The 16257-nt window shown below is 35.9% G+C and overlaps 1 protein-coding gene across 5 annotated transcripts in view; it reads right to left on the reverse strand.

The window, feature by feature from the left end:
* The window catches only part of C2cd3 (C2 domain containing 3 centriole elongation regulator), a 130152-nt gene that overhangs the window by 112267 nt on the left and 1628 nt on the right, over positions 1-16257 (reverse strand). For 3 of the 5 annotated variants that reach the window (XM_010603279.3, XM_010603274.3, XM_010603276.3), the window contains exons 2-3: positions 13746-14015; positions 9942-10099 (exon numbers count right to left, since the gene is read on the reverse strand). In XM_010603279.3, the coding sequence (XP_010601581.1) occupies positions 9942-10099; positions 13746-14015 (428 nt within the window). Of the gene's footprint in view, positions 1-9941; positions 10100-13745; positions 14016-15880; positions 16108-16257 lie in introns of those variants that run through there. The other 2 variants (XM_010603280.3, XM_010603275.3) reach the window with 1 other exon arrangement.

The raw sequence follows: 16257 nt of genomic DNA on the forward strand, positions 1-16257 counted from the left end.
TGTAGTTAGATGTTTTAAGCTATCTCTGGGAAGATCATGGAATATTTTGTGCAGAGAAACTGATAATGCATAAACTCAATACAAAGTCCTCATAAGGAGAATTCTGAGCAGGTACCAGGCAATATAAAATACTTCAAATCTATTCATCATCAAGACTTTCCTACAAAGATAAATGACAGGGATGCATGGGATGGATACTCTGTGCAATGATGACTGTAATTTTATCACTTAAAATTCTGGCTGCTTAAATGCAAATGTCAGGAAATTGCCACTGGTTGAGGAATAAAGGCTATGTCCCTGATCTTAATAATCTGAGTGGCCACTGAATTTTGCTTTTGCCCTACACAGATCTGAAACAGTGCAACAAAACAACTCATAGGCCTATTTTATCACTGGCCAGTGAAGAAAGGGTCAGAGAAAACCCATGCACCTTTTACATGCAGGTTTCAATCAAAATTTAGGGATTGGTTTACCTCTTCTGTTTAGTTACACAAATATATGCTGATATTAGCTCTGTGCCTGACTCTGTGTATCGACTGTTACCTGACGGAGCAGAGATGACTAAAACATGGACCCTGACCCAGACGATCATACCATCTGGTAGAGCAAGTTGGAAAAAAAAAAAAAAACTGTTTTAATATAAAATGCTGAGTTGTAAATCAAGGATGTGTTCTAGGTGCTATGGAAACACAAAGGAACAGTGAGATTGGGGGCAGGGTTGTGAGGGAGGAGTGCCAGGGATGGTTTTCAGGAGTAGAATACATATCTGAACTAAGAATCTTAAATATGAATAAGCCAGATAAAGCTGAGGTGAGTGAAAATAATACAGGGAGAGGGAAGAGCATTAGTGTAACTTTGGAGGCATTAAACAGAATATTGTCCATCAAGTCCAATCAGTTGGACCTCTATTTCTTTCTTTTTGCTTTTTTGAGACAGGGTCTCACTATGTAGTTGAGACTGACCTGGAACTTACTATGTAGCCCAGGCTGGTCTCGAACTCACAGTGATCCTTCTGTTTCTGCCTCCCGAGTGCTGGGATTACAGGCATGCGCCACCACGCCTGGCTCTTGAACCTCTGCTTTCCATTATATATCCAATGTACTCCTATATCCACAGGTTTTCAGATCTTCAATCCTTTCCACCTCAGTCATGCTCTTTTCAAATCATGGTTCACCCTTACATACATTTCTTTGCCAATCCTATTACTAATCTTATAGATCTTTTCTTTTTCCTCTTCCCCTTCCTTTTTTTTTTTTTTTTTTTTTTTTTTTTTTGGTGGCGGTCGTGGTGGTGGTGTGTTAGGGATCAAACCTACAGTCTCACACATTCTAAGTATGTGCTCTACTACCGAGTTATACCCCCAGACAGATTTTCTGTTATGCTTACTACCTCACCACTTTAATTGGGCATCTTTCTTAAAATGTCCCCATTTCCCCAAAGTCTTCACTGTTGTCCAAGACTTTCACTTGCCAAGATAAGGAAATCTCATTCCTAGTGTTATCTCCAGACCATCACTCTATCACCTAAATATAGCATCCCTCTTCTGAAGCCCACATCATCCCCATGTACCATAAATACACCACATGCTTCTCCCATCCAAAAAAGAGCAACCTGCAGGGTGCTCATCAGTCTCCTAGCAATGACTCAAGTTTCTCTTTAGCATTAAGTTGCCTACAGTTTTCTAGTACCTCTATAACATTTATCAGAGACAATATATTATATATCTAATTTTCAGACATGCTGGTCAACAAAATATTTTTTAAAATTAAATTGTTTAACAATGCATTAAGAAATTATATGTCTTAAAAATCTGGGGATCTGGCTCCTGGGTTCTTTTTTTTATTTTTCAGCTTTAATTGAGTTTATTGGTACATTTTAGGGATACAGTACAGTTACATTCATTGTTGGGATCTTGTACCTCTACATGACAAGTCTTGATTCTCATTTTTTCCCCTTACCCCTGCCCTCCCTTCACCCCCTCCTCCCCTCCCCATCTACAAACACTTTATTTTCATCTTTTCATTATCTCACATTTTTTCTTTTCTCTTATTACCCTTCCCCTACCCATCCCACCTTCCCTACACCTTTAGCTCCTTTCTTCTCATTTCTAAATGACAGTAATCTTATTAGGATCTTATGTTTTATTGCAGATTATTCACACCAGGGAAACTATTCAGTATTTACACGTGTGACTTATTTATTTCACTTAGGAGTATGGGTTAGGGATTTTGCTCAGTGGCACTGTTGCCTGCCTTATAAGCACAAGGTCCTGAGTATAATCCCTGGTACCAGAAAACAAAAAACAAAAACCCAGAAGATCTAAAAATTCTGGGTCCCCATGCCCACGTGGCAAAAATTAGATGAAGTAGACTATATATATATTTTTTTTGATACCAGGGATTGAACTCGGGACCTTATGCTTGTGAGGCAGGAAGTGGCACCACTGAGCTAAATCTCCAGCCCTGAAGTAGACTATATTTATAGGTCTTGTCAGGTTATTTATTTTGACAGAGTTTTGGTAGTTTATTGTTTTTTAATAATTAGCCTATTTCACCTAAGCTGTCAAATTTAAATGCATAGAGTTGTATGTGATAGTCCTTTAATGTTTATGAGTTCTATGTGCTCCTTTTTCTTACAGTATAATCAGGAGGAAAATGGAATACTTCTTGCATCCAGGAGAGAACAAAAGACCTAAAATTCAAAAGAAGTGCACTGTTTTATATCTTGATTATCATAGTAGTTACATGTACATATTCATGTGTTAAAACTCATGAAATGGTACATTTAAAAAAAAGTTTAATTTACTGCAAGAAAATAAAAATTTCAAGAAACAGTCCCAAATGTCACAGTAAATAGCAGTTTTCACCGCCTCACATTGGGGTGTATTAGTGACTTTGTGAGTGAAATACAAATCCTAAGAAGTGGGAGAAAGCCACACTTTTTGTGTGGAAGACACTAGTCCTAATGATTAAATGTACAAAGTATGATTGTGTCAAAAGATATCATTATAATCCAAACTATCATAACTATGATCAGTATGTGGAAAGGATTTGCAATGAAAATTGAATAACAAGAAAGGTACTGTCACTGTAGTTATTTTCTCATTCCAGGAGCAAAATACCTAATACTCACAAGTTAAAGGAGGAAAGGTTTATTTTAGCTCACAGTTTGTAGAGGTTTTAGTTGAGCTGAGTGGCTTTAAGGCTGAGCAGCATGTCAGAGGAGAAACAGTTTATGGCGTGCAGGCAAGAGGCTGGAAGTAGCCAGGCCTCCTCTTTCTCCTTTTATTCCATTCAGGGTACAAGCTCATTGCTGCCACCCATACTCAGAACCATGCTAACACAATCAGTGAACTAATCCAGTTATCATACATTAATGATCCAGCCACCTCCCCAAAGCCACACCCTATGAGCCCATGAGGCTTTCAGGGGGTCATCTAGATATAAACCATGACAGGTACTAAAATTTAAACAAAGCTCAACACATGACAATGGGGCCATAATGCTGCAGTCAGCTCTGATTTCAATTTGATCATTCTTGCCGACTTGAACCATTGGTGGTACACGCATGACAGTCCCATTGGGCAGCTTGTACTGCTTCACAGGGAGACTCTGACTACATTAATACAAAGAAAGGCATTGATTTTGTAGACCAGATGTCATATTATGGTTTCTTAAGGAAAACACTAAAATGGTATAAAAAAACATATTATAGCTAATTTGTGGTACAGCAGTTGTAAATGCATATTACATATATCAACAACAGGGTACTTGTAAGATTTTCATGTCAAAATTTAGAGAATTATTGATAAACTATTCAAAGATATAAATTTCTTTTAATGAAATAATTTTGATATTGTAATGATTTTTAAAAATTGCTGTGAGTAGTGGTATTTTTATATTTGGGCAGTAATTACTCAAATTCAAATAACTAGATTTGGTACATTTATAAGCTTTTAATTAATTTTATTATTAAAAGACCAGTGAAAGTGATTAGATCCGTTTGTACCACCAGGGGTATATAAGCTGCCAATAGGACAGTCATGCATATACCACTGGCAGTTTACACCAGCAGGAACACATTAATGCCAATAAAGTAAGTGGTATTACTGTGATACAGTTATATGGTCAAATTAAAAAGCTAGAAAAAAAATCGAAGCCTTTTATGGACAGTAAAAATTTGTGAAAGAATGCCTACCAAAGCTAGGCAGGGTGGTATGTACCTGTAACCCCAGTATTCACGATGAAGGGGAATGATGATGGAGGACTGGAATGTGAGTTGGAGGCCAGAGTGGGCTACACAGTGAGTTCAAAATCAGCTTAAACTACAAAGCAAGACCTTGTCTCAAAAAATTCCATAAAAAAAAGAATGCCTACTGAATACAGCAGTTTGTGTGTATTAAACAGCTGTGTGTAATAAACAGTATTTTCATATACAGGTCTAATTAAAATTACATTTATTCAGCAATGTTAGAGGTACAGCTGCAAACTTAAAGGGCAAGTTGAGTAAAATCATTAATTTATGTAATTTTTCTATGAGGCTGATGAGAACATACTAAAAGTAACCCTTACTACTGTATTAAAGTATCAATGAAAATTCTAATGTGATGGAAAGACTCTTAGATGTAATATACATGATAAATCTATCACCAAGAAAATAATTCTCTTAGCTGAGGAATGTCCTGAAAAGTTTATTAAAGACTGATGACAATGGATAATGCTCTTGTAATGGTCCTTCTTGACAGTAAATTTGTTTCAAAATCTAAATCTGAAGTGGCAACATTCTACAAAGACACAGAACTAGAAACTTACTCATTATCTGCTTTGTCTAAAAAGCTAAAATTCAAACAACACATGTACATAATTACAATATGAATTAAAATTCCTCTGGTTAGTGTTATCCTTGATAAACTGGAGAAGCACTCACGGTAGCCTATCATACCTATGTGGATATTAGGTAGCTTAGTGCTACGTGTAGTGTTCAATATTTTTCAGCCTGAGCTTCAGGTAAAAAAAACAACTCTTATGATTTATGCTATCAAAAGCGAAGTCTCATGGCTGGGGATTTAGCTCAGTGGTTCCACTACCTGCCTCACAAGCGCAAGGCCTGGAATTTGATCCTCAGTATCCACTCCCCAAAAAAGTGAAGTATCAGTCTCAGATTGCCAGCAGAGACTAATAATATAAGGATGTTTCAACTGATATTTAGCATATGTAAACAATCTGATTACTAACCTACAAGAGCACTAACAAGGAACCATATAATATGTGATGAATTTTACTAATTTCTTGATTTTATTTTTGAAAAATTTATTTGGCAAGCATATACTATATACACACATATGAGGGGGTGTGGTTCTTTTCTAATAAAACTTTTTACAAATATAGATGATATGCCAAATTTGGCTTGAGAGTTAGTCTTTGAACGCAAGGAAGATAAAAGAATGGCCAAAAAAGTGCATGAAAAACTACTCAACATAGTACTCATTGGGAAATGAAAACTAAAACCTCCATGATACATCAGTATATTCTATAAAGACAGAAATTTAAAGCACTGACTATATCAGTGCTGGCAGAGATATGGAAACACCAGAATGTTTATATTCTGTTGATGGCCATGTAAATATTGTACAAGCAGGGTCAGGAATTCAGCTCAGTGGCATCATGCCTGATTCCCCATACCCCCCCCCCACCAAATGTACAAGCACTTGAAAACAGTTTTTAATTAGATCAGCAATTTCATGCTTAGGTACTTTCCAAGAGAAATCAAAATAAATGTCCATATACAAACAAAACAAAAACAACAACAAAAAAAGGACTGCGGATTTAGCTCAGCCCTTTGGTGGCCTGCCTTGCAAGTGCAAGAAGCAGAGCTCGATCCCTGGTACCAAAAAAAATGTCCATACAAAAAGTTGATTTTCCCTGCTTCATCTCAAAATGTTTCTCCTTTTTCCTTCCTAATTGTAATTCTTCCTTTCCAGCGGGGCATGGTGGTGCATACCTGTAATCCCAGCACTCAGAAGGCTGAGGCAGGAGGATTGCTGCGAGCTCGAGAGCAGTGTGGGCTACATAGTGAGACCCTGTCTAAAAAACAAACAAACAAACAAACAAACAAACTCCTTCTTTCCAAATGTAACTATCAGTTGTGCTCATGGAAAGAACTTTTTCCCATCAAATTCTCCTTAAATCTTACCTGCTCAATTATTCTATTTTATATTAACTCTTCCCCTCATTGTTCTTCCCTTTAGTTTACCAAATAAAGCATGTTTCCTACATTATAACACAGGGCTTGACAAACATTCTGTAGAGGTCTAGGTAGTAAATATTTTAGGCTTTATTGCATATTCTTCTAAAAAAAAAAAAAAGCTTTTACCAATATTATCTCCTCTCAACAAATAAATTTGCTATGTTGTTATCATACATCTAGGACCAGTCCTTCTAGAGTTTTTCATCTTATATAATCCTTGCAACCATAGGATATTGAAACTCTGCAAGTTTAAATGATTACCCAGTAAACACCAGAACTGTTTTATAACCAATTTTTCTATGTTTTGTAACCAGTATTTCTTTCCATTATTTCACACTACTGTATTTCTACCTTTCTTCACTGTCACTTGTCTGGAAAAAAGAAATCTTTTTTGCCCTTTCCACTTCTTTACTCTAATTCCTATTTATTTCTGTATTCTTTAATCTTTTCAGAGTCTGACTTGTCTCCACTCCTATTAAAAAACAACTGAACAACAGCAAAATAGAGTATTTTTCTATCCTTAAAAAAAAAAAAAAAAAACCCAACTGAACAACCTAGTGATCTTTTAAGATTAAAAAAATACAGGGCCAGGGATTTAGCTCAGTGTTCCACAGCCTGCCTCACAAGCACAAGGACCAGAGTTCGATCCCTGAAACAAAACAAAACAAAAAATCATCTTACCAATTGACATTTAAATATGTTCAAAACATACTGCAGTCACTTTGTTTGCTTGTTTGTTTTTTGAAACAGGGTCTCACTATGTAGTTGAGAATGACCTGGAACTCACTATGGAGCCCAGGTTGGTCTCAAACTCACAGTGATCCTCCTGCCTCAGCCTCCTGAGTGCTGCAATTACAGGAGTGTGCTACCATGCCCGGCTAGTGCTCCATTTTGGAAGGAAATGTTCTGGAATTAGATAGTAATGATAATTAGATAATCCTTTAAATACACTTTTAAAGGGTGAATTTTATGGCACATATGTATCTTAGTTTAAAAAAAAAGAACAACAAAAATATTAAATAGAATCCTAAATTCCTTTTCCTCCAGTCAAGTGTATGTATATATGTGCATATCATTTTAATTTTTCTTTGTCATAAGCACAAAATTATTTACATGCTGCTACATAATCATTACAAAATGTCTTTCAGTTAGAAAATATTACAATAGACAATTAAAATATTGTTTAATGAATTGTTTTTATTCTTCCAATGTTAAAAAAATGTATGTTCACGACTAAACATAAACATAAGCATACAGCTTCCCCTTGTTTTTATGGTATTTTCCTAAATTCTGAAGGTGAAATTATTGAGGTAAAAAACATATAATACTTTTTTTTTTACTATACTAGGGATTGAACCTAGGGCCTGTAAATGCTATAGAGGAGCAGACCATTAAGCTACATTCCCAGCTCTTTTACAAAGAAGTTTTGCTTAGTTGCCAAGGCTAACCTTAAACTTGTGATCCTCCTCCCTCAGCCTCCCATATAGCTGGGATTACAGGTATACGCCACCATACCTGAGTATATGTGGTACTTTATGGCTCTTAAAACATGATTACTGTCTTACAGGCCTGATGCAAATTTGTACCACCAGAAGAGCATGTGTAAAACAGACACATTTCTCCACAGGTTACCAACATAAGGTGTCACTATTTTCAAATGTAATAAATTGTAAATAAACGTGGTAAAGAAAATGGTAAGTTCTTCCTCTTAGTTGGATCTACTTCTAAACTTTTATTCTGTTCCACTCATATAATTACATACTTGTAGTTTTGTCATACGTTTTTACACATGATGTTGGATATTCTTTCCTTATCTTTTTTTTGGACTATTTTCTCATTATGTATTTTGCTATATATATATTCCAGAACATATTTGACAAAGTATAAATTCCTTTGAATATTTCTGGCATCTGAATATTCAGTGTCTTTGTGGAGACTATCCCAGAGTCCTCTCAGAAAAGAGACCCTTGGGCTGAGGATTTAGCTCAGTGGTTCCGATGCCTGCCTTGCAAACGCAAGAACCCGTTTGACCCCCGGTACCAAAAAATAAAGCCCCCGACCTCAAAAAAAAGAAAAGAAAAGAGACCCTTTATGTTCTCTCCCTTAGGTTAGGGACATGGAATTAGTGATATCACTTGTCCAGAATGCATAAGGCCCTGCATTCTGTTCATAGCATAGTGCCAAAAAGCAAACCAAAACACCCAAAACAAAAACTATATTCTTTCCCAGCAACCTGTGCTTACATGGAGCATAATATATATCATGCTGTATTCTGGGAAGCTAAATGAGAGCTTCGTATCTTACCTCTGTATCCTAAGTTAGTGGCACATAACACTGTATCAAAAAGCTGAATCAATGAATGAATGCACTGAAGACACCACTTATATCATCAAATAAGAAATTACTCCTTATCATTGTACATGATGATAAAAATACAGTGAATGGTTAAGTTTTAAAAAAATTACTGTAAAAGATACACTGCTATTAACCTACTTCAAAACACTACCTCTTGCTTCACTTATCCCACCATTCTTTCCATTTTCTGAAGCAGTTCTAGAAGTCTACTGTCATGTTTTTAATTGCACTATCATGGCAACATGTTCTGAATCAATTCAAAATATTTATTCTTCATGGTCATTTTGACTTTGAGAAGAGCCACAAGCATGATATACATGGTGGCAGATCCAGTGAATAAGGTGGATGAAGACACACCCTGTTTTTAACTAGTCTGCCTTTCCATTTGATAGCAGTTAGCAGCTGCAATTATGTTTATTTTTTAATTTTTATTTTTACTTTTGTGGGTACCAGGGATTAAGGGACCTTACACTTGAAAGGCAGGCAGCGGCACCACTGAGCTAAATCCCCAGGCCTGCAATTAAGCAATTCTGATCACAGCTTTTAAAGACACTAAAGAAAAAGAACTTTTAGAACTGCTTCAGAGAGTGGCAAGAACAAGGCATAGTGTGTTCAAAGAGAGGGGGAATATTTTTGAGGGGAATTAATGGCAATGTAACTTTTTTTGTGTGTGTGTTACCAGGGAATGAATTCAGGACCTTGCGCTTGCAAAGCGGGTGTGGTGCCACTGACCTAAATCCCCAGTCCTCAATGTATCCTCTACTGTAATAAATTTTAAAAAATTTAAACACTCAACATATCTTTTAGTCTCCCTTTGTACTAGGAGCTGGGAAAAAAACAAAGAAAGAAAAATTTTTCTTTTCAGGGACTCTGTACTCTAAAAGAAGGAGAATTAAAGGGATCCTACTAATATATTTCAGCAACTATAACAGAAAAATAATTATATAATTAATGCCATTATAAATTTAAATTTAAAGACTGTAGAGAATGATTACTGTGGAATCACTGTATATGAAGGAATCTTAAAATTTGAGATGGGCAATATAGCACTAAGTGGATGTGGATAAGTAGAAAACAAAGGTAGTCTACAGGTAAAAACATGAGCCAAGGATTTAGTCAGTGGTGTCACCACCTGTCTCGCAAGGGCAAGGTCCCGAGTTTGCTCCCTGGTACTACACACACACACACAAAAAAAAAAAAAACCAACAAAAAAACACCTCAAAACATGAATAAAGCCATGTGGTGGGAATCACTGTGATATATGAGTCATACATCTATCCATTCCACAAGACTCAATTATCTGCCCAAAAAGTTTTTGTTCAGTAAAGAAAATATTTTACCTGAAGTTCTCCAAGTTTCTTGGATGTTGGCGAAACAATGGTAAAAAATCCACTGATTTGATGAGTTGGAGAAAGCTGAGCTATTCCATTGATCTGAACTCTACCAATTGGGAGATGATCAAGTTTGGTGATTACTTCCAGCACTAGAACAGCCATATCTAATCAGAAACAATTACAACACACTCAAATATTATTCATTTATTTACTTTTCAGAAGTAAGCAGAAGGGCATACTTTTAAAAACCTTTTACTTAAAAATTTATTTTCATTTCAAATAAACCAGGCACTTACTTGCCATACCATTCTGGAGCGGGAAGTGGAGAGTGTGAGTCCAAGATCAAAAGAACAGTAAAGATTTAGAGAATGATGAATACCTTGCACTAAGAAAAAAACTTTCATTAAATAAAATATTTAGCATACCAAGTATTTGATAAGGAAAGTCTCTTTAAAAGAATAGTGTTAAATATATTTGTGAAGAACTCAGGTTTTGATTTTGAATAACAAATCTCGGTTTTTAAATTTTCACTATTGTAGTGCTGGCCAAAAGGATGCTCCTGCGTAGCTCTAAGGGTTGGTCCCTGTCTCCCAGAAGTATCTAATTGTTTACTCCTTTCTTAGCACCGCTGAGATATTAAGAAAATTTGGAATTAGGAAAATGGAAATAAACACCTTAACTAAATTCTTTTTCTTTTTTTGGTGGTACTGGGGATCAAACTTGGGACCTTGTGCTTGTGACTCCACTGAGATAAATCCCTGGCCCCACCTTAACTAAATTCTAATACTCACTTAGACCCAATAGCTTTCTGGTCCTAATTCATAGAAAGAAAAATATAATGCACCCAAATGGAATGTGACATCATTTCAAGATAGCATAAACTCTGAATATTTTTAGCGAAGTTGAGACAAAGTTTCATTTTCACCATTTGTTCAATTACTACAATGAAAAGCATGGAGATAATAAGACCTGTGATTTGTCATGGCTCCAATATACACAAGCCAGTTATATGAAAGCCACAACAGAGGGACTTGAAAATAATTCATAAATTATAAAATACTATATATTTCTCATTGTTCTGATGTTATTTTTATCTTAACTCATATAATCTGACTATATTTCTCCCTCTAACCTAGACTTATTTACATTTCATGCTAATATGTGAAAACATATTCATTAGTTTACTTTTGCATTTTAAGTGCAATGTGTAAAGCAGATGTGATAACCACTACACTATGGAACTGCGCACTTAAGTGAAATGTGCATTCAAAAGAGTACATAAAAGAAAAAAAATAAAATGAACACTCACCTCACAGGTTAAGAAATACTAATATTTTTCCTAAGTTTTCAGTTAGAGCACACACTCTTGTAAACTAATATTTGGTCTCTTGGCTCTCAATTTTCTAAAAAAAAAAATACTATGCTGATGTCCACAGCTAGGAAATTACATACAAAATTTCTTCATCTATCTTCTATTGAAATCCTACCTTTTCCATGATTTCTTAACTTCTTTTCTAACTAGAAACATGGAATTTGATATTGGCACATTTGGTATTTAACTCTTTTCCATCCACTGATGGGAATATTAAAGCCCAGGAAGATGAAATGGCTTGCTCAAAGTCATATAGCAAAAGTAGGCTTTTGGTTTGCTAATAACTTACAATATTAACATCTACATGTATCAAGTAATCAGATATTTATATACTGTCTTTGTGTTGTCAATTAATCAGATATTTATATACTGTCATTTCTCATAGCCGTTTCATGTACGTCAGTTTTATTCCTTTTTTTTCCCTTAATTAAGACAAGGTCTCACTATGTAGCTCAGGCTGGCCTCAAACTCAAGGCAATCCTATCTCAGCCTCTTGAGTGCTAGGATTATAGGCATAAGCCAGCACGCTTTGCATCAATTTTGTTCCTCTCAACTAATCTTCAAGTTTCTTTTTGGTAAGGATTATATCTTAAATCTCCATAGCCACTATAGTGCCCAGCACTTAATATCTGTGTAACACTTGTACCTACAAAGTACCAGGTACTGGACCAATCATTTTACAAACATTTTTTCATTTAACTTTTACAATAATTCTACATGCTATTAATTTACATGCTATTAACTGAAGCTTTATAATCTTAAGGACTCTCCCATCTGACATGAAGTCAGAATTCAAACTCTAGATTTTCTACACATTATAGTCTGTGTTCTTTTCATTTAATCAGGTTGTTTATAAAAGTAAGTGAAAAGGTAGCTATTTGATCTCATTTTACAGATGAAGAAATGGGGTTAGATCTGAGAAGGTACTTTGCTAAAATTCTGTAGTTGATAGCACCAATCAATAGTTCAATGCATTATATACAGCACGGGATCCTCACATAAATGTTTGAACTATTGATTATCATATTAAAAGATATCTTTTACTGAATTTATAATCACTCTTCATGTGTTAAATACCACCTGAGTATTTAAATTTTGTTTATAGTACCAAAAGTACCTATAGATATCCCTTAATAAGCTACCATATGGTTAAACTTATTTGTGTAGTTAGAATTAAGAGGCCATTCTGATTTTTATCTGATTTATTTTTGTAATCTCCAGAGTGTGCCTTGTATAATGTCTAGTACATGCTAAGTATTCCATATATATTTATTCTGACTGAATTATAGCATTTGTTCTTTACATTCTTTTTTTTTTTGGTACCAGCGATTGAACTCAGGACTTTGTGCTTGCAGGCAGGTGTGGTGCCAATGAGCTAAATCCCTGGCCTTCTTTACATTTTTATTTATTTATATTTTTTGAGACACAGTCTCACTATGCAGTTCAAGTTCAGGCTGGCCTTGAACTCATACTCATTATGTAGCCCAGGATGGCTTTGAACTCGCAGCGATCTTTAATTCACCTCTGGTTTTCCATATTCATAGCCCAACAATGTTTACATGATAAATGTTCAATTTTTGTTGACTTGAACATGCTATGATAAATAACCTCAACATCCAAAATGTGTTTATGCGAAAGCTTGATCTGAATAAAGAAAAAACACCATACCTTCAGAATACTTGTTTTTTATTGGTACTGGGGATTAAACTGAGGAACTTGCACACTTGTGAGGCACTAAATCACTAAATCCCTGGTCCTTCAGAATATTTTCTTTGACAGAAATGAAGACATCTTGCCTTCTGGTTCCCTATAGAGAAATCCTTTCCATCTCTGAAACCGTAATATTAATTCACTAAAATATTAATTTGCTATTTACTTTGTACTGCTAGTAAATTTTATATTTATCTCCTGTTTCCTCACAGAAAATGTAGGTCTCAGAGTGGAAACTGCAGTTATCATCTAAAAACATGGTACACTGAAATGTCCATTGGGTTTTTACTTTTAGTTTCAATTTTTTTTAAAGGGGAGTCATGTTATGTTGCCCCTGCAGGCCTTAAACACCTGGGCTCAACAAATCTACTGCCTCAGTCTCCCAAGTTCTGTAGCTGGGATTAAAAAGCATGAGTTATGTTCAGAGGTGGGTCTAAATCCTAGTTCTGCCACTTATCAATTATGTGACCTTAGAATTCATTTCATCCCTCTGAATATAAGTTTCAGACCATAAAACTGAAAATTCCTATTTTACAGCATTATATGTATAAACTGCTAGCACAAAGATTACATTCAATAAATGGTGGTTTATTATAAAGGCTTTTTGATGCTTCATTAATTAAGTGTCTACAGATCCTACAAATAGAAGTACCTATTCCTAATAACGACTACGTGCTTCATGTTAGGTCTGCAGGTAAAACAAATCATACAAACCAAAACATACCTACCTGTTAGATAAGAAGTAAACTGCTTTGGACCACAGCGAATAGCATAACGTGTTGTTGTTCTCACAGCTTTTGGTTCTGTCTGTAATGCATCCTTGGGACAAAAGAGGGTTCCATTTGATGTTTCTCCCCACCATCTCACTCGGACAAGTACACAAGTGGGAGGTTTTGTAATCTTCCATATGACTTTATTAATAGTAAGTTTTAGAAAGCAGCGTAGCTGGCCTTCAACCAGAGGCGGTAGGCTTGTAGATGGCAAAATGTCACTCAAACCTATGGAGGAATCCAAGAACACTAACTCAAAAATCTAAATTAAATATAGAAAACATAAAATCTGCTTTCTAAATTAAAACAAAATGCTTTAATCTCTACATAGAGGAGATGTATCCTATTTATTCTAATACATAAAGTAACAAAGAAATCAGACCACAAAAATACCTACCAGATTACTTCTGTAACCCTGACAACTAATTAGTATTTAAGGCTTGGTTCAGGTTACTCTAACTAAAACATACGAATAGAAACTTTTTTAAATTGAAAAATACTATTTAAAAGATATAAATATGATACCAGTAGATAGGTATTCAAATCTAAGCAGCTGAAATTTAAAAAAATTACAGTTGTTTCAACTATTGCAACATTCAAATTTAAGATATCATATTTACCTAGCTTATTTTAAAATTTTCATTAAACATAAAGCAGCAACTTCACTGGACACACAATTTAGTCTTTAATCTGTATCACACAACTTAGTATTTCAACAAAAGCATCATTTTTTAAACAAAATGCATCTTAAATTGTGTCTTTTCTTTCTTGCCAAGATCATATAGTTGATAAGGATGGAGATCAACATCTTTAGACTCTATTATTTTTTAATGATGGGTTCAAATTTATTAGCTTTAATACTAATTGGATAACAGAAAAACGTCAAATGTAACAGGGCGATTAACCATGACTCTGGTTGTCTTCTTTTCAGTCAATATCTTTTCTACAAGACTTCAGAGAAACTTCTAAAATTATCCCTATATTATATAGACCTTTCTATGGGGAGTGGAAATGCCTAAGAAAATATACTGAAATCTATTAGATCAGAAATCTGTACAAGCAATTCTCTGAAATACTAAAGCAAACACTTTCTTCTTACAGTGGAGAAAAGACCCACCATAATCTTCATGGATAATTAGTTTTAATATAAAAGTTTTATGCGTGGTATAGTGGGGCTGTCTATAATTCCAACACACAGAGGCGGAGGCAGAAAGATCACTGTCTTAAAACTGCCTTAGTGGCATTTAAACAGCTCAAGCAAGACTCATTCTCAGACTGTACTCAGTCCTCAACCAAACAGCCTAAGACTATTTTCAACACCTCTATCTTCACTAAAGTGACTATTATATAAAAAGGTTCACATTTAAATGCCTTCCTTCCCCGTTGAAGCCAGCCTTACAGAGATTCAATTTCCAGTTTTCTGATAGGTCCTGAGTTTCTAGGGTGACCATTTTCACTGCAGCTAACATTACCTAATCATTTCGAAAGCTCATTTCTCCTAGGACTACTACCGTGAGAGGTCCTAAGGTCCTTGAAGCGATTCTCATGCCCGTATCTCTTACTCCAAATCCTATCATAGCTTGTCATTTCCCACACGTTTTCCTTCTACAATCTATAACTATCTTTCCCAGCTCCTGCTCCTAGTTCTTCATGCTTAATTCAATTAACATTTGAGGAGTCCTACTTTGTGACAGTACTTGGGGATTCAGTAATGACTAAAACGTGATCATTTTCCAACAAGACCATTAATATACACCCCTCTTCAATTTATGTTTCTTCCAGACACCTGTGAACCTTTAAGGCTACACATGTGCAAACGTATACATTTACCTTTGTCATAAAAAGCACTCCCATACTTTTTTGTTCTTCCTCTACCCATCCTATATTAGTCCTTGCCCTTCTTCACTACCTTTTTTTCCCTACCACCCAGGCACCATTTTCTTTCCATTCTTTGAAGATTACTCTCTTAGCCTTCTGGTTCTCTATTGATTTTCTCTCTTCCGTCCGTCTTCTCCCTCTTAACCAGCGAGGCTGAAAATCTCCCTACAATTCCGTACGCGCTGCTTCCTTTAACTTTGGACTGCTCGGGTTACCTCTCTTTTTCCGTCCACGGCCTCCCCCAGGTTCCTGGCCTTTTATTTGTTTCATGACTCGCCGGAGCTCTTCTTCACCAACTCAACTCCGGTTCCTGCACTTGGGATACATCCTCCCGCCATCCCTTCCTACCGCGCCGGCGTTCCCCGGGAATCCAGCGCCGCTGTGCAACCTGGGAGGCAGGAAGAAGCAGTTCTTTCTCCAACCGTCTCCGGAAAGTGGTGTCAAGGGATCACCAACTCCCCCGGTTCCTGCACTTGGGATACATCCTCCCGCCATCCCTTCCTACCGCGCCGGCGTTCCCCGGGAATCCAGCGCCGCTGTGCAACCTGGGAGGCAGGAAGAAGCAGTTCTTTCTCCAACCGTCTCCGGGGAA

The sequence above is a fragment of the Fukomys damarensis genome, unplaced genomic scaffold, assembly GCF_012274545.1.
Source record: "Fukomys damarensis isolate Sample0158 unplaced genomic scaffold, DMR_v1.0_HiC HiC_scaffold_16, whole genome shotgun sequence".
NCBI lineage: Eukaryota > Metazoa > Chordata > Mammalia > Rodentia > Bathyergidae > Fukomys > Fukomys damarensis.